Below are 19,282 nucleotides of genomic sequence, written 5' to 3'. Positions count from 1 at the left end.
TCAAATTAAAAGGCTTAGCCGTGAAAAGCTGTTTCTAACTGTGTTCATTGTTACTGGCTAGTACAAAATAACCACCAGTAAAGACAGGTTGGATTGTGGATTTGATTAAAAAAAAAAAAAAAAAAGCTGGGTATGTTTATACCGTGTCCTCCGTCTACATGAAGTTTGGAAAAAGCTAACATTGTTTTGCTTTTAGGAGGACGAGTTCTTCTAACTGGAGAAACACACACACACACACAGATACACACACACAGACACACACACACACACAGATACACACACACAGACACACACACACAGACACACACACACACACACACACACACACACACACACACACACACACACACACACACACACACACACACACACACACACACACACACACACACACGTAGGTGGAAGTACTGCACTTGCCACTAGGCGGCGCTGCTGCCCAGCATGGTGCTCACGTCATTCGTGGAAAAAAGAGGTATTTGTCCTCCAGGAAGGCATGAGAGACGTTTGATAATCACATCAAAAGTAAGTAATTACCGACTGTGACAAATACCGAAACTCAAAACAGACTTGTAGACACTAATGAAATATTCTGCCTTTTTTAAAAGGTTAAAAAAAAATCCCCTGAAAATAAGAACTTAAATACGCAGCACTATTTTCTCTGAAGTTTTCATCTGTTTAGAGCTTTATCTGATTTATTTCTAGCTTCTAAAGCTTAACCCCCGTCTCTGGAGGTAGGACGAGGAGTATGCGTTAACTCCCCCATTCTGATGCCCGTGGTCACCAGTCTGTGGGCCTTTGAGAAATCCTCTCAGTAGACCCCTGAGGGTGAGGACTGCAGAGTTAGGCAAAGCTTGGGAGCTTCTCACACTTCATCTTGGGTGTTGTATCAAATTTGAAGAACCACCATTGTGCCTACCATGAGAGGAGGGCAGCACAAAGTCGGGTTTGGAGGGATTCTTGAAGAATTTCAGTTCTCTGGCTTCAAGGTTCTAAACCAAGAACAAAACTGGGGGAAAAAACAGTTGTGTGTATGGGAAGTGGTGGAAGACAGCAGGTGAAAGGGGGCCTAAAAGGTGCCTTCAATGTACTTCATCTTTTTCACCTTTGTGATCCTTGTACCTCTCTTAAGGTTCCTCTTTATGAACACTACTAGAACTTCAGATTTCAGTTCTCTCTCTCTCTCTCTCTCTGTTTTTTGTTTTTTAGCCGTTTGGAGGATTGAACTCAGGGCCTCGGGCTATTCTACCACTCAAGCCACCCCTAGTCCTTTTGCTTTGAGTTTGTGTTTTTGTTTTGTTTTGTTTTGTTTTTTGGTGGTACTGGGGTTTGAACTCAGGGCTTCACACTTGCTAGGCAGGTACGCTACTACTTGAATCACTCCACAAGCCCTTTTTTGTGTTGGGTACTTTTGAGATAGGGTCTCACGGACTATTTCCCCTGCTGGCTTCGAATTGTGATCCTCCTGAGTAGCTAGAATTAGGTGTGAGCCACCAGCACCCAGCTTGACTTTTTCAGATAGGGTCTTTCCCGGACCCTCTTTCTCTAGTCTTGATCCACTCTGGCATGTAAAATTGAGACCTAAGCATTCCAAAGACAGAGCACTGTCATGAAAGACACTGAGTAATGCAGATAGAACTTTGGATGATAATTAGCCTCTCTGAAGTCATTCTCTCATTTGTAAAATGAGAGTGGTAACCACTGCCCAGTTTCACAGGCTTTTCTATTAAGGAAGTATAAATATTGTAGTGATACCCAGAAGTAAGGAATGGTCTCTTCTGCGTTTGTACTGCTATTGAGCACTATGGAGTATGAATACCCATACAATGAATATATCCTGAGGAAAATTTTAATGAGCCTGCAAAGAGGGATAGCAATTATGAGGGAAACAGCCTATCAGTGGTTCTCAGACCTAACTGTAGATTACAATCATCAAGAGAGCTTTAAAAAAAAAAGCCAGGCATCCCAGTACTCAGGAGGCTGAGGTAGCAGGATTGCAAGTTTGAGATCAGTCTGGGCTACATGGTGAATGCTGTCTCAAAAATTTAAATAAATAATCCTGGGTTAGATGTTGAAGCAGAGAAAGAACGTCAGTAGGAAAACATCAGTAGTGAACACCAAATAATGTCTACTAATCAGTGGTAATGTAATTATCTGAATTTCTGAGTTTTAACAAATGGGCCTTGGTTATGTAAGGTGTAACTTTAGGATAAACTGGGTGAAAGGCATATAGGAACATCTGTACTATCTTTACAACTTTTCTATAAATCTAAAATTCTCCAAAAATGATTATCTAATGCATAAAATAATTAAAAAATAAATATACCTACATTTAGATGTCTCCCAAGATAGGGGATTCAGAATCCCCAGGGGAGGAGCCTGGCATCTGTATATTTGAAGACTTCCCCAGTGATTCTCACGTGCCATGAGGGTTGAGACAACTGCTCTTTACCATGAATGCCTGAGGGCCTGGAATCCTGTCTTGTTCTTTCATACAGCCTAGTTCCTAACACAAGGTTTATGTGGAGAGCTTGTGCAGTTGTGTCCTTGCTGAATGAACCTTTATTTACTGAAATCGACTTTATTTTTAGTCCCCTATAACAGCAGAAGGAAAACCAAGCAAATGAAACACCAGGGGAGATTTTCAGGCATCTTCCCACCCACCCAGAATAGTTCCTATTCCTGACCCTAGTCTGTTGTGATTTTCACTTCACCTTGATCATTGTCACCAGATGAATATTCTTAAAGTATGAAAACTGCCACTCCATTGTTCAAAAGTCTTACAGACTGAACATGTGGTTCAACCAGTAGAGCACCTGCTTTGCAAGCATGAAGCCCTGAATTCAAACCCCAGCTCCATCAAAAAAGAAAATGTCTTACTTCCCCCTAATAACTAATAAGTGATAGACTTCTTAGTTACATCTGCAAAATTCTCTACATTCCACTAGTTCTCTTGAACCTGGACCACCTACAGTTATGCTGTTCACCTGTGCAGATCCTTTCCGTCTTTGAAGGCTTCACTCCAGCAGCAGGTGAGCACTCCCTATTTAAATGGCACTAACACTGTTTTCTTTTGGAGTTGGTTTATGTTTTTATTCCCCTATGAGGCTAGATTAAACCTTGGCAAGCAAGGACTCTGTGTCACATAGGTTATCTAACCCCATAGTACATGATGCTGTCCACACGGTTACTCATAGATTTAATGTACATTTGCACAAGTACAATGTTGGAAAAGGAAAAACAGAACACACAAATAGAAAATTAAGCTACACATCCATGATTGCAAAATATCTTTTTAAGGAGTCCACAATGAGAATAATCCAAGAGAATAAAAATAAATAAAGAAAAAAAAGTATTTTTCAAATATAGAGGGAATGAATATATTTAAAGCACACCATATACATGTGTGGAAATACAATAAAATCCCTCACTTTGTACCATTACTGTATGCTAATAAAAATAATTTTTAAAAAAGAATTGTTCAAATTAACTATAAGAGCCTCCAAAAACCTGAATAAAGTTTTGATGTTATTGCATCAATAATTGGACAAAGTTTAAAAGAAAACTATAAACTTCCAAAACACTAAATGTTCACATTTAATCACTTATCTCTTCTTAAGACTCAAGTAAACCAGGCATATGGCTTATATCTGCAATCCCAGCTACTCGGGAGGTGAGATCAGAGGACTGAGGTTCTAGGCCAGCCTGGGCAAAACATAGTGAGACCCCCCCATCTCAATAAGCTGGGCTTGGTGGTTCTGGCCTGTCATCCCAGCTATGCAAGAGGCTATACCAGGAAGGAGAATCTCAGTCTGAGACTGGCTCCAAAGAAAATATGAGACCCTACCTAAAAATTAACTAAAGCAACAAAGGGCTGTGGGCATAGCTCAAGTGGTAGAGCACCTGCCTAGCTAAACCCAAGGCCTGAGTTCAAACCCCAGTACTAGCAAAAGAAAAAAAAAAGAGTAAATCCATTTTTCAGCCCTCCTCCTCCTTTTGTCACTTCTCTCTACTCTCTTCTCCCAGATATACATATATACACACTTGTGCACACACACCCTTTAGCAGAATATCGTCTATGTGTTAAGAGTCTAAAAAATGTTAGTTCTCTGTTTCAAATATGGTCTAAAAATAGAAAAACAAAATATGAATGAATATTGTAGCGATTTCTACAATGTTTTGAGAAAATCACACACATAAAATATTGAGATGTATATTCTGTTGGACTGCAACTTTATGGTTGGGCATCACTAAAACAAAACATAACTGTAGACATCATTTTCTGGATGAATCTCTTGAGGAACATGTGGAGTTGCTGGGATTTCTGGTTCTGCTTTGGCTTTTTCTTTCAATTCTGTAAAATCAAATGAGATACAAAAATATATTCAGTAAATAGTATTGGGACAATTGATTATCCACTTGCAGGGGGAAAAACCCTGCTTCATACCATGTACAAAAACAAATTTCAGATGGATTACATATTTAACTGAGGCAAGCACTCAGTAGTAGAGTGCTTGCCTAGCCTGTGCAAGTAGTCCTGGGTTCAATCTCCATCACTGCAAAGAAACAAAAATAGTAATAAACCACAAACAACATGTATTTAATGAAGGATTAAAAGAATTTCATTTTGTAATCTATTTTTTACAGTGCTGGAGATCAATTGAACCCAGGGCCCCATGCATTCTTAGCAAGCATCTACCATATGAGTCACACAATCAGTCCTTTTGTTTTAGTTTGTTTTTCAGATGGAATCTTCCACTACCTTTCTGCTGGCCTTCAACTGTGATGCCTATATCTCTGCCTCTCTAGTAGCTGAAATTGCAGGCATTTGCCACCACGCTAGGCCCCCAAAGAATCTCTTTAAAAAACAATTTTTTGAGGATAATGATGGTCTGAGAGACTCGACCCACTTCTTAACTGTCTGTAGTATTGTACAAAGAGAATTGAGGTTGTTAGTTATGTCTCTGAGGCAAGTCAATTTTTTTAAAAGGCCACAGACATTATTTTCAAAACACTATGCTGAGGAAAAAGCTTTTCAGGAACAAATATTGGAATAGAAAGAGTTTTCCTAATGCCTACAAGAATGAGTTCCCTAGTAACAGGATCTTTTACAACTTTCCTATCTCCCTCAGCCCCTTGTATTATGAATTTACTTCCCTTTAGTTTATCAGGAAAAAGAAATTTCTTGGGAAAACTTCAAGCTTTCTTGTTAAACTAGAATTAATTGTCCTTTAAAATATTTTGCATAAAATTTATCCTATTCTAGGCTCATCTCACTATAGTTTCTCAAAATAGTTTTTTCAGTTACCTACTATACATGCTTGCATCTTCAGTTATTTTAATTCTTTGGAACTATGCCAAGACAGAACACTGATGGCATGAAAATATGTTTTATTTGAAAACAGCCAATATTGTCCTAGTACACAGTGAGTTAACTGGGTGTTGTCAAAGAAGGCTGTCAATCACTGCTCTGAGGAAGAGGTATCTGTTGTTGCTGTAAACAGCCCTCACCTTGAGGAAAAGGGAGAACATCTTTAGAGTCTTCCTGGTGTGCTTCTGAAGCCTGGCCCTGGGGTCCACCCGCCTCTTGGTTTGGTTCTGGAAGCCATTCTTTAGACACATGGCTATTCTCATATGTCTTAGTAGAGAGGTCTTCAGGCTCAGGAGTTTCTTTGTAGGTTTCAGGTGAATAGTCCTCAGGCCCAGGTGTCTCTTGGATTGTTTTAGGAGAGGAAACTTTAGGCACAGTAACTTCTGTATATGTTTCATGAGAAAAGCATTCGGGCTCAATTGTTTCTTGGTATGTTTTTGTAGAAAGATTTTTAGACACCACTATTTCTTGTGTCTTGGGAAAGGAGCCTTCAGTCTTAGCTATTACTTGATCTGGCTCAGAAATGAGTTCACTTGGTCCAGCTGGCTTTTGATATGTGTCAAGAGGATAGTGTTTGATCACATCTGGTTTGGGAGAGTGTTTGGTCACATCAGGAGAGTATCCTTCCAGGTCAGCTATGTCTTCAGATGTTGTAGAAGGAAGGACTTTGGGAACAGCTACTTCTTGGCGGATTTTAGAAGACGGGACTTCTGGTTCAGCCATATCTTGGGACATTTTGGGAGGGTCATCTTGAACTACAGCTATGTCCTGGCATGTTTGAGGAGAGAGGATTTCAGGTTGAGCCACAGCTTGGCATACTTTGGAAGACTGGTCCTGAAGTACAGCTGTTTCTAGGCATATTTTAGGAGAGAGGTCTTCAGGTTCAGTCACATGTTGGCATGTTTCAGAAGAATGGCTTTGTGCCACCATTTCTTGATACTCAGAAGAATCTTCCTGATGTATGACGCTGTCTTGATGTATTTCAGGAGAATGTTCCAAAGGCACAACCTTTTGAGAGGAGGCTACCAAAGGAAAGGCTTCGGTTACACTCCCAGGTGGCTCAGTTTCTTTCTCTGTAGCTGTCAGTGCTTTCTCCATCATTTCCTTTGCTCTTTGTGTCAGAGGCTCCACCTTCGGTTCTGCATTTTGTTCTCTCTTTCTGCCTCTTTGATTTCCTTTTCCTGTTCTCTGCCACTTGCGTTTTTTCTGTTTTCTGTAGAGAGAGAAAAATTGGTGTCAGCAATAGGGCTACATAATTCAAATAAATACTTCTAACAACAGTCCCAGATCCCTCACTGCCTCGTCGCATGACCTTGAACAAGTCACTTCATCTCTTCTGGATCTCAGTCTCTTTGTTTGTAAAATGAACAGTGCTAGATGTTCTCAGTTGTTAGGAAAGGATAAGGGAGGGGGTGGGGGCAGGGGGGAGAAATGAACCAAGCCTTGTATGCACATATGAATAATAAAAGAAAAAAAAAGGAAAGGAAATGTTCCTTCAGAACATTTGATGTCAGAGTGTGTGTGTGTGGTGCATGTGGAGGGGATCAGATAGGCTTAAAGTTCACTTAGGTAAAGTGTATTATTCATGTTAGAAATTAATAGATTGGCATTCTGGTTTGTACAGTCATCCCCTTGGGTTTAGTACATATGAGGTGGCCCACTGTCCCTGGGTAAAGTGACACCATTGAGTCTCTAGATCTACAGCCCAGCCTGGACCCTCACTTGTGCAGTCTGCAGGGGATTGTGTGTACCTTGCTGGTCTGATAGAGTGCCACCTGAATAGGATGTTAAGTAGCTCCAGCAATATCAAACAAATACCACAAGCTGGGTCAGAAACTGTCAAAAATATTTCTTGAGGTTAAGAGGCATGGTGGGAAGGGCATGAGTGGCCATGTTATATCTAATTAATGGATTAAAGATCAAAGGATATGCATGGAAATTGCAGGCAATGACAAATTGTTAGGTACTGCAAATATAACCAAATGCAGATGGCTAATACAGATGGGTTGGGGGGTGTGGAAAGTACTGTAAATAAGGATCCCATCATTCTCCAAACTCATTGAAATTCTGTTGCATGCTATCACTGCTTGCTCCATGACGCCTTCTCTCACAAATCACAGGGCTGAAAAGCTTAGCCCTCCTGTAGGATGGATTGTGAGTGTCATGCTTTAAGCAAGGAGCATAGGCTGCCTCAACTGTACTTTTTTCTGAAGAGATCATATTTCTTTAGTAAAGGAGACATTCTTTGGATAAAACCAGTTTTTGTTACATACTTATAATGCTTATTTTAAAAATGTATACTCTATTCTACATTTGTGTATGTTTGTAATTTTCCACATTAAAAAAATTTTTTACTTGGTGGTGTGAATCAAGCGGTAGAGCACCTGCCTAGCAAGACAAGACCCTGAGTTGAAAATCTAGTACCACCAAAAAAAGAAAAAAAAAGGTTTTTAAAAGATTACATCATCAAAAACAGTTTAAAGTACAATCAAACAGGTATGTATGTAATAGAAAAGTCTGTAATCCTAGTACTCGGGAGACAGAGGCAGGAAGTCTACAAGTTCAAGGCCAGCCTGAGCTATGGGGTGAGAGTCTGTCTCAAAGGTGAATGATATCTGCCCAAATATGTGTGGTGGTTAAGAGAATTACATACAATAACTTGCATGGAGGAATAATGCAAATGCAGTGTAAAATAGAACTCTTGTATTAATACAGGGAACGTCAATAGTCCTGTCAATGTGTCTGGCACTGTCGTAAGTAATTTACTATTTCTGTTATTTCATATAATCCTCACATCAACCTATGAGGTGAATATAATTATCTCCATTTTGCTGATGACAAAACCGAGGCCCAGAGAGTTTAAATAACTTGCCCAAGGTCAACAGCATGGAATGGGGGAGTCAGGCTTTAGAGTTAGTCATTCTGGCTTATCAACCATGCTCTTAACTATTACACCCTGCTGCTGTGTTCTGAAGCCTCTAAGGTTTCACTGTGTACATATGTTGTGATGAGGAAAGAGGGCACAACCCTTAGTAACATAGAGATGTGTGCCAGAGTAAGTCTAGCCAGCTGCCAAGAAGCTACCAAGATGTCATCTGTTCCAGTGAGTTCCTTGGCTTTGTCCCCCCCAGCTCAGTAAAGCTTGGCAACTCTGTCAATGCACCATGACACTAGCTACATTTATCAGAGGCAGAGCTTGTTGGCCAGGCTCAAAGACAGAGATAGATAAATCCAAAGATCAGTAGTTAACCGTGAGAAACACAAAGTCACACAGCAGAGACTGCTTACACCAGCAGACAAATGCAAGGGAAACAAGTACAGTCCTTTGTAGGTAGGTACTTGGGAAAGCAAGGACTGACCAGAAGGCTGCTCAGTGAGCGTGGAAGCAGGGGAACTGATTGGATAATCTTCAGCAGTCACGGCCACAGGACCCAATATAGAGGTTTCTACTATAAATCATGTACAGAGTCCTGAAAGCCTCACTTTCTGCAAAATCATGCACTAAAAAGTGACAGTGGTTATGGTAGGAAAATAGACTTGAGACAAATGACTCAAAACCCATACATCCTTTTAATGGAACAAAAACAATAATTGGTACTAGCAGAGAGACCCTGAACAGTCCAGCTGGCAGCCCACAATAGCTGGAGGCCTCGGGGGATGATAAAAGTGCACAAAGGCAACAGTCATTGTAGGCTCACAGTTGCTGAGACCTAAGCTCAGAGCTGCTTGGAGCCAGTGCAAGCTGCCATGTGGTGGAGAGCTCTGCAGGGCAGGTGCTGTGCCTCTCTGGGGAGGGAGCCCTGAGTGCAGGCTGAACAGGCTCCTGCCTTCACAGAGGCCTGGTGGAGGGTGCTTCCCTACATTCTATTCCCAGTACTCTGGCTCTGTTTGATCAGGAAAAATGATGAACCAATACCATCCATGTTATACTGAATCATTTCCCTATTTACCAATCATATGTGAATGAGCTAATTGGTATTATGGAAACATCTGTGGTAACAGAATGCACAGCACTGTTCTGGGGGAATGAGAAAGCCCCCCTCCGTTTTTCTTGAGACAGGGTCTCCTATACCTTCCAATTTGCCATCCTTCTGCTTCAGACCCCCAAGTACTGGAATTACAGATGTGCATACCTGCACAGGCTAGAGAAATGCCCTTTCTCTAAAAGAGTGCTTTGCCTAGATCAGTGCTCATCAACTGTGATTTTGCCTGCCTTCTCTCCAGCCCACCCCAGAGAACATTCCACAACATCTGGAGACATTTTGGTCATCACAGCTGGTGAGGGAGGGAGGAAGGAAGTGCTATTGCTTTCTAGACAGGCAACGCTACTAAACCTCTACAATGCACTGCACAACCTCCCACAACAAAGAATTCTTCCTAGAAGCTCGCTTAGACGGACCCTGCATTTTGTGCTCTTTGGGCTCTGCTATCTCCAAATAAGCAAGTCTCCTGTTGTCATGGTCACAGCCTCAGTGGATGCAATTAGTGCTACATAACTTACAATCTTGTCCCTGCACTCCTTCCGTGGGTTTAACACAGGTGATTTTGATGGGAACGTTTGTCACGCTTTTACAGGAGAGTCGGTCCCCCTCATTCAGCGAGGATTCCCCTGACAGAACGGTCCAGCATGATGTTTCCTGCCCTCAACAACAAGATGCCTGTGGATTTGTAGGGCCAGCCCATCGGAGGCTGGGTTTCCTCTTTTGTAAAGCACGAATAAAAGCACCTGGTTTACAGTCTCTCTGGAAGCACGGACAGGGTGTACTAGAGCACACAGCACTGACTGCCATGCCGCATGCATATGATCCCTTTCCCTTGAAATACTGTACCCCAGTAGCCATTGTGAGGTTTGCTTCTCTTGTGCTTCGGCTTTTCTTTTCCTGAGTTGTTCTCTGTTTCGCAAACTCCAGGTTCCAATGACTTCTGCAGGATGAAAATAAAGTTACGAGAGAGCGGATGACTCGTGTGTCCCCCATCAGCAGGATATTGCAAAGTGGCAGGATTCCTCTCCCTTGGTTTTTGAGGGAAAGGGCCATATTTTCTCTGCTCCAGATTGGAGCAGACATTCAGGAAACAATGTTTTTTTGAGACAAGGGTCTCACTATGTAGTCAAGCTGGTTTCAAATTCACAGTCCTCCCTCTTGACTCAGCCTCCCAAGTACTGGAATTACAGATAGACACCACCACATCTGGCTCAGTAAATATTTTTGAGTGATAAGAGTTCAAAGACCTGTTCATACATACGTGGTATCTATACTAACGTGTGCTTACAACCTATGGATTTATTCAAAATCATTTTTATATGTTATGTAAATAATAAAAAAAAATCAGTCATGTTCTGCCATCTTTACCATAACCTGTTTTTGTTTCATTCCTCATTTTTATCCAAGCCATATATTAAGCAAAGCTGTAATGATAGCATATCATGATTTTACCTTTTTTAAAACCTAATATTATATCAGAAATATTTTCAATGACATAATCTTCATAGCTATAATTTAAGTGATGACATGGTACTAGATGTAGCTGATACATTCTCATTTATCTAGTCATTCCACTTGTATTGAGCATTTAAGTTGTTGGCAGGGTTTTTTTTGCCTGGTATTTCAAACCATTAAGAAACATATTCAAGCAGGGCGTGGTGGTACACACCTGTAATCTGAGCAGTTGGGAGGCTGGAGCAGGAGGATGGCAAGTTCAAGGCCAGCCTGGGGCTACAGAGTAAGACCCTGTCTCAAAAACACAAACCAAAAAAGCATATTCAATTGCATATAGCTTTGGCTTTTTTCCTTTGGGATTTTTCCCTTAGGGTGGTGTTTCTTAAAGTTCTTTGGAATATTAAGGGTATTATCAAAATTGTTTCTGCTGCCATCCAAATTCAAGCAAAGTTAATGGGACATTAAGGTTAGAACTTCTCAGTGCCTATAAAGAGAGAGAGAGCTGTACAGGGGCCTCCAAAAGGCAGAGCACACCCCTGGGACCATAGTACTTTTGTACTTAGTAAATGGTTCTTGATGGGGGAAAAAAACGATACCTGCATTTTTGCCAACTTCTAATTAAAATAACAATTTCCTTCAATTATGAATGTAGGTAACAGACCTCAATAGTTTTAGCACTACATGAATTTGTCACCCAAAGAAATCACATATTTTTTTCATGTTACATTACAGTTGTAGATACTCTAAAATATCAGTTATAGATGTGATTTTTTTTATTTAATACTATGATTATTAGACCCACCACTGTATCTTGTTATTTAATGCATCTATAAATAAACACCTATATAGCTAATCACGATTTTTAAATTTTGATAACTATCCTAATATGATTACTTCCCTTGTAATCCTATGTGTTTAATTTTATGTATTTAAATGGTTTATTCTAAGAAAGGGTCTGTAGAGGTCTATCAACTGAAATGTTTTAAAATATTTCTTAGAGTAACTCAAGGCCTAGGGTTCCACAAAACACTTTGAGGAATGCTAGTTTAGAACAGATCCAAAGGCTGAGATTAGAAGTCAAAAGAATAAACACTATTACAATCTTTGCTTCCTACTGCCAGGTAGGAACTTTCCAAAAGTCATACCAAATTTACACTACTGTAAAAGAGTAGGGGTGGATTTGTTTTACCACAACTACCCAGTATTGAATATTTTCATTATCTCTCATTTAGAAGGATTTCTTATTAATATTTTATATGTTTCTCTGGCTTATTAAGTTCTTAGTGCTAAAAGGCACTGCAGGAGGTTATATATAACCCTGTTCTTCCCACCTAAGGTTATGTGAATGTACTCAATTATACTTCTTTTTTTTTTGTCAGATCTATAAAGAAAGGATAGTTCTTTCCCAAGTAATCATATTCCCAAGTCTTCCTAACAGGAACCACCCCTACAGTATCTTTCATTACCTGGGACAGGGGTCTTTTCTTGATGAAGGTCAGGTGTCTGAGGGAGCTTCGTATGAGGTTGGTCCTTTCCCAAGTCCATCCTGCTGCAATACCTTCCTGGTATTTGCTCTGACTTCCACAAGCAGCCTCAAAGCTTTTTTAAAATATCAAAACAAGTAACACTTAAAAAAAAAAGCCCACACAAGTTCACTTGTCACTTGACTTCCCGCCTAAAAGGTTTATCTGGTTGGACCGCAGCTGCAGGCAAATTCTACTTTCTTTATCACAGTGCACAGGTGTGAGCAGGGAAAATGGCTGGTACGGTGTCCTCGTCCTCGGCATAGGTTGCTATTTATACAGGGAACCCCTCAGGCACAGCCTGGCATGTGCACACTGCAGTCCAGGCGTCATTTGGTTCTATCTGCCAGCAAGTGTCTGGAGTCCTTTTTAGGACACCAAATGACTGTACTGGATGCTGTGCCATGCCGACTGTGAGGGATTCCTTTTTACAAATCTAGGTAGCCTAGTGTAGAAAAACACTCAGTCTGGGTTCCAGCCATCTCAGTGGCTCAGGACAAGTCACTTCCTTTTTCTGTGACTTTCTTATTTGCAAAACAAGTAAATAATCCCTTTCTTGCCTATCTTGCATAAGGCAGTGCAAATAATAGACATGAAAATTATGAAGTCTACTATTTAGATATAAAATTAGTCTTACATTTTTTTCTAGATATGGCTTTTTCACCTTAATCTGTTGCAAAATAATGTAAAATCTTGCTGTGTATGACCTTAGACAATAAATAGCCATAAAGAATCGAATTAGTAATTCAAAACAAATTTGTACCCCCACCTTTTTTTTTGTCTAGTCGTTCATTCATAAGTGACTCAAAATAACTAGTAAAATCCATTGTTACTCTTCCAGGGGAAGGTCAAAAAGCATTTCATAATGAAAATATCACTGTGTCATGTCCCAAGTATTAAGTTGCAATCCAGAGAACCTTCCCATCTCCAATTGGTTGCCCCATTTGTGAAGGGAGGGAGGCACAGAGGATCATGGTTCAATGAAAGAAGGAACACTGAGCACCTCTGGTAAGGGAACTGGTTTGGGAGACACAGGGTTAGCTATTCTGGTGCCAGATTGAAATGAAGAGAATTTGAGTCCCAGTGTTTTCATTCCCTAATTCAGTGACCTTGGAAAGTTAGGTGGCCTTGGAGCCAGTTTACCCAGCTGTAACACAGGCCAATATTGGCATTTGCTTCATGAACTTACTGGGACAATTAAATCAAATGATCCACCTAAGGCATTTTATATGTGCCTGGAATCTCAAATAAGTGTTGCCCAGCATATTGAGCTTTAATAAATATTAGCTGCTTTGTTAATAATAAAAATTCAGTAACCAGCTGGGCATGGTAGCACACATCAGTAATCCCAGTACTTAGGAGACAGAGATAGGAATATTGTGAAGTAGAGGCCAGTCTGGGCTATATTGTGAGCTTCAAGTCAGCCTGGACTATACAGAGAGACCCTTCTCTAAATAAATGAATAAACAAATAATGCCTGTAATCCTAGCTACACAGGAGGCAGAGATCAGGAAGATCATGGTTCAAGGCCAGGCAAGCAAAAAGTTCAAAGGAGCCTGTTGGTGGGCCTGATGATACGCAGCTGTCATGCCAGCTGTGCAGGAAACGATAGGATTTCAATCCAGGCTGGGCTGGGCATAAAACATGAAACACTATCCCAAAAATAACTAATGCAGAAAGGGTTAGGGTGTGGCTCATGTGGAAGAGCATCCATCTACCAAGCTTGAAGCCCTGAGTTCAAACACAAGTACCACCCCCTGAAAAAAATCACTATATAGATACTGTTATGTATATTTATGTACATGTACATATATGTGTGTCTCTGTGTGCTTATATATATATAAATTGGTATTTGCTCTGACTTCCACAAGTTATATAAAAGTGTGTGTGTGTGTGTGTGTGTGTGTGTGTGTGTGTGAACAGGTATCTGCTACTTTTATAGTCTTTTTCTTTTCTGTCAGTGCTGGGCATAGAACACAGGGCCTCATGCGTGCTCAGCACGTACTCTACCCCTGAGTTACACTCCCAGCCCTCAGGGAGTCTTAACACACTAGAACTAGGGAGTGGGAACTTTATTCCTTGCCCCTTTTTCATATAGAGAAACTGAAGGCCAAGGGGAAGGGTTCACCTGCCTCATCCCTCCTTGTGGTTTGCAGCAGGCACCTCCTACTGACTCTGAGATGCACCATCTTTTCTTATGCTCCATCCTGCCCAAGAGGAACAAGTTTTCAAACACACTGAAAAGTACTGAGAATGACAGAGCAAACACCCAAGTCCCTGCTACGAAGTTTTATATTTCTTTTAAAGACCAGATCCTAATGCTTAGCTCCATAGTTCTCAGTTGCCACTCTCAAGTCTCTACATCAAAAAATTCAGATGACTGAGAGAGCCCCTATTCAAAGAAATCTTTTTTTTTTCTTTTATTATTCATATGTGCATACAAGGCTTGGTTTATTTCTCCCCCCTGCCCCCACCCCCTCCCTTACCACCCACTCAAAGAAATCTTATAGGGAATGATAGGCCTCTAAATTAGCTCTTGAAATTTGTGGATTTTCAGATACGGAATTTAAAGGACTCAAAGTACCTTTGAAAATTATAAAGTATTGCTTTACAATCTAAGCTAGTACCTTAAATATTAGTTTCTTTTGGGATGTTTTAGTTCTTACTAAGTTAGGCTGTTTCTACATTATTATTATTATTCAATCAAAGAAGTTTATATAGGGCTGGCAGAGTGGCTCAAGTGATAGAGTGCCTGCCTAGCATGAGGACCTGAGTTCAAAAGCCACTACTACTGAAGAAATTTACATAATCCCCCTGCACACTTCCTCCCTCCCACTCCCAGAGATGCAGAGCCTTTTTTTTTTTTTTTTTTTTGCTGTTGTTGTCTTGGTTTGGTTTTGGTGGCACTGGGTTTTGAAGGCCCTCAGTGCCTCACACTAACTAGGCATGTACTCTACCACTTGAGCCACTCCACCAGCCCTTTTTTGCTAAGGGTTTTTTTCAACATAGGGTCTTGCAAACTATTTGCCTGGGGCTGGCTTTGAACTGCAATCCTCCTGATTTCTGCCTCCTGAGTAGCTAGGATTATAGGCATGAGCCACTGGCACCTGGCACTGGTTCTGTTTTTTTAAGATAGGGTCTTATTTTGTAGCCCAAGCTGATCATGAGCCTCCTGTCTCAGCCTCCCAAATGCTGGGATTACAGGCACATACCACGACACCTGGTTAGAAGTACTTCTTCAATAGTATTTTCCTGGGCTAGGGATATAACACAGTGGTAGAGCATTTACCTAGCATGCACAAGGCCCTGGGTTCGATCCCCAGCACTTTATTTTTTTTAAAGGATTTTCCTTATAGCTTACGACAGTCAGTTGAACGATTCAGCAAACTTGACTGAATGCCCACTCTATACCACACTACTGAACAAGACTGTCAAACTACAGAAATGGATAATGTAGCCCCTGAGCCCTGTGTAGTGTAGGCTCAAAGAAGACAGAATACACATATCTTTTGTCTTTTTTTTTTTTTTTTTGGCAATATTAGGGTTTCAACTCAGGACCTCATCTTGACAGGCAAGTGCTCTACCACTTGAGCTCTGCCTCCAACCCCACACATCATTGTAAGGAGATAATATGTAGGTTCTTCGTATCCTGTGGCAACTCCCTAAGGTGACTCTACCCCTGCCCCATGATCTCTCTATCTAGAGGCAGAGTGTGGAGGACTAGAAGAGGGTGGAGTCTCAAGTTAACAGCAAATGAAAGGCAATGCTGGGTGGAGGGGGCCACAGAGACACCTGGAGCAAACCAGATTGGAAGTCAGGCAAGATGTTTCTGGTGTGATAAGCAGGCCAGAGCGGGAATTTGGGACAGAAATAATTGCCAGTCAGTTTACAAGCCATAATTCATGGTTCTTTCTCGATATAGAAAACTCTCAAGCTGTTACCAGAATGTGCAATGTAAGGTCAGAAATTTTTCAACAAATGCTGCCTTGTTCTAGAGTTATGTGCATACGTACATAAAACATAAAACAAACTCTTGGAGGGCGGGCACCACTCAAGTCACCTCTTGGTCTCCACAGCATGGTCACTTGGGAAGACTGGGCCAGTCACCCCCATAAATGTCCTCACTCCTGTACTCAGGGCCAGCTTCTTAGATGTGCAGCTCAGGGAGGAAGTTTATATACATGAAGGGCTCAATGCCGCCCTGACTTACACACAGCAATAATATCATCTATCCTAGAGTTCTTTCTACTGTCATACACTCAGAGCCTGGCACCATCCTACGTGCTGGAGATGTGGCAGTTAAAAGGCAAATCCCAAGCCAGGTGTGGTGGAATATACCTGTAATCCCAGCACTTGGGAAGCCGAGGCAGGTGAATATCAATAATGAGCTACATAATGAGTTCCAGGCCATCCTGGCCTACGTAGTGAGACCCTGTCTCAAAAAAAAAAAAAAAGGGCAAAATCCCCATCCTCACTGAGCCTATATTTTAGTGGGGCAGATATATAACACATAAATAAAATATGAATCTATCAGATGGTGATAAATCCTTTGAAGAAAATTGAGCAAATTGAGCAGAAATGATGGGATGAGGAGTGAAGGGGAGGTTGATGGTGACTGCTGTGTTAAGTAGCGTGATTGTGTGTGTGATTGTGAAGGTGAACAGAATGGAAGGAGGGGGCCAGCCATGCTGGTATCTGAGAGAGCCTCCCTCGCAGAGGACACCAGCAAGTGCCTGAGGCATTGAGGAGGTGAGACCAGAGAGCTGCTTGTTGCCCCTTGCAGAGATTTCTTCCCTCAGTGAAACGGAGAGTCATGGGATGGTTTGAACAGCAGAGTAGAGTCTGACTCATATGTTTAAAGAATTATTCTGGATACCATGAGGGATGGGGAGGAGGAGGAGCAGGCAAACCACTCAGAATGAGACTGCACTGATCCAGGTAAGAGATGACATGACTTGGACTGTGATGGTGGTGGTGAATAGGTTGTCAGATTCTGGATTAATTGACAAGGTGGATATGGGTTGAGAGATAGAATCAAAGACAAGGGTTTTGGTCAGAGCAGTTGGAAGGATGGAATTATCGGTACCATATCAGGAAGACCTGGAGGGGCAGACTTGGAGAAGATGATAGTTTAGTTTGGATATGGTAATCGGCTACGGAGAGCCTGGCACACAAGCAACCAAAGGGGCACAAGAACACCAGAAAAGTGTAACGTTTTGGAAGCCAATTGGAAAAAAATGTTTCTCACATGTGAAGTGAGGGAAGAGATGGGAATTGTCTTAACAATTCAGTTTAATATAATTCAGTTAATTACAGGCTGGATACCCAGAGGGTTAGATGTAGTCCTGGCCAAGATTATATACAGGTTAGACCAGCTACATAATTTTCTGGGACATAGTGCAGAATGACAATGCAGGCCTCCTCCTTCAAAAATTAAGAATTTCAAGATAGCTACAACAGAAAGTTAAACCCAGCACAAGGCCCTACTTTTGGAAGCGTTTCACTGAGTCCTTGCGGTATACTTATAAAGTAGCTATTATTATCTTCATTTCTCAAAGAAACGTGCTCGGTGCATTGACTAATGGAACTAAGGTTACAGCTTTGAACTGGTAGTTTGAGCCCGGAAGCTGGGTGTTTGGCTTCCAAGTTTGGCCCTCTTTCTACTGGACCAAACTAGGTATTGAGAGAGAGGGCTGCTCTCCTGCCTCCTGAGCATCTGGAACAGGGGTAGGAATTGGGGCCATATTTTGGAGCCTGATTGAACTGGCTAGATGAGGGAGGGAAGAAAACATACTGCTAAGAGCGCCTGCCCCTGGGCTCTTTACGATGGGGATACGGGAGCACAGGAAAAGTAGCTCAGTCCACGGAGTGGGTAGAGTTTAATAAAAAATATAACCTGATAGGAGCCCAAAGCTGATGTCATTTTAAGCTAGACTGATAGAATTTTAGAGTCCCCAAGCCACAGGGCTGAGAGTCTTAACTGCACTTTGGCTTGTCATACCTCAGTTAGAATGTCACACTGTGAAGGCCATGTGGGCAGTGTTTGATGCATGTACTGAAAAGTGAAGGGACTCTGCCATTCCCTGGTTGGGTAATTTGAGGAAAATCATTTAATTCTTTCTAATCCTCAGTTTCTTTCCCTGTAAAACAAAATGTAATACCTTACAGAGATTCTGTGAGGATTAAAGAGATCATGAGAACTTTCGATAAAATGAAAAGCATCATGCACATGTAAGTCCCACAAGTGTGGTCAGTGTTAATAGTATTATTAAGATGAGCTAATGATGCACCTGGACATGTTCCTAAAATACATTTGGGTAGAAGAGTCAAGTGAGGAAAGACATTGCATACCTGTTTTTCTTTGTACTCCTTCCTTGCTGAAATACTTTTTCAAAGCTTTTGAATATTTCTCAAAGAATGGAGGGAGCTTTGTTTTCCTACATGGGGAGGGAGAGTTTGTTTCCTCTCTCACAATCTGTGAATGTGTGATAAATGAGTCCTGTGTCTGCTCACTGAGATGCTTCTGCACACACAGATAATGTGTTCTACCACTTTAGATGGCTGGAGCCTGACTTCAACCTAGCTTGTTCCTTGGACCTCCTCCAACCAATACTACCTTCTATTAAAATATATACAAATAAGCATCTCTGAATTGACATATCAGTGGATATTTATCAGAGGAGGGACAATCCTGCTCACACCTTGATTCACCATCCCACTTCTGTCCTTTCATTCTTGAACTAATTATGGATTCTTAGGAACTCCTTTGCCCACACCACTTCATTCCTTTTGCATCTGTAACCTAGTTGGGTTTTTTTGTTTTGTTTTGTTTTGTTCCTGCTACGTTAGTCTCTCATATGTCATCTGTGAGTTTCTAACCCAGTAGTCCCTTCTCAGTTCTTTCTTTTTTTCTCAGTCATTTCTTTTCGGCCTCTCTGCAGCTCATGACTCAT

General features: G+C 41.3%; 2 protein-coding genes across 2 annotated transcripts in view; one reads left to right on the top strand and one right to left on the bottom strand.

The window, feature by feature from the left end:
• The first annotated feature begins 426 nt into the window (after window positions 1-426).
• Anp32b (acidic nuclear phosphoprotein 32 family member B) overlaps window positions 427-19,282 on the top strand; it is a 65,488-nt gene continuing 46,632 nt past the window's right edge. Inside the window, exon 1 of the mRNA XM_074051399.1 lies at window positions 427-522. Within this exon, the coding sequence (XP_073907500.1) occupies window positions 442-522 (81 nt within the window). The 5' untranslated portion in view covers window positions 427-441. The remainder of the gene's footprint in view (window positions 523-19,282) is intronic.
• Window positions 3,180-12,720, bottom strand: Hemgn (hemogen). Its single transcript, XM_020180814.2, has 4 exons — window positions 12,273-12,720; window positions 10,198-10,291; window positions 5,509-6,581; window positions 3,180-4,351 (listed from the first exon to the last, which is right to left on the bottom strand). Exons 1-4 carry the CDS (start codon window positions 12,349-12,351, stop codon window positions 4,248-4,250), a joined length of 1,350 nt encoding a protein of 449 aa, XP_020036403.1. The 5' UTR covers window positions 12,352-12,720; the 3' UTR covers window positions 3,180-4,247.

The sequence above is a fragment of the Castor canadensis genome, chromosome 13 (assembly GCF_047511655.1).
Source record: "Castor canadensis chromosome 13, mCasCan1.hap1v2, whole genome shotgun sequence".
NCBI lineage: Eukaryota > Metazoa > Chordata > Mammalia > Rodentia > Castoridae > Castor > Castor canadensis.
Note: the sequence above shows the minus strand (reverse complement) of the source record. Positions and strands in the feature narration are given on the sequence as shown.

Excerpts from the sequence above, each read along its gene's own strand:
- Hemgn (XM_020180814.2), bottom strand. The coding sequence starts at position 12,351 with ATGGACTTGGGAAAGGACCAACCTCATACGAAGCTCCCTCAGACACCT. Across the intron at positions 10,292-12,272 it reads AGAAAAGACCCCTGTCCCAG|AAGTCATTGGAACCTGGAGT; the intron begins GTAATGAAAGAT and ends TTCATCCTGCAG. Across the intron at positions 4,352-5,508 it reads TGTTCTCCCTTTTCCTCAAG|AATTGAAAGAAAAAGCCAAA; the intron begins GTGAGGGCTGTT and ends TTGATTTTACAG.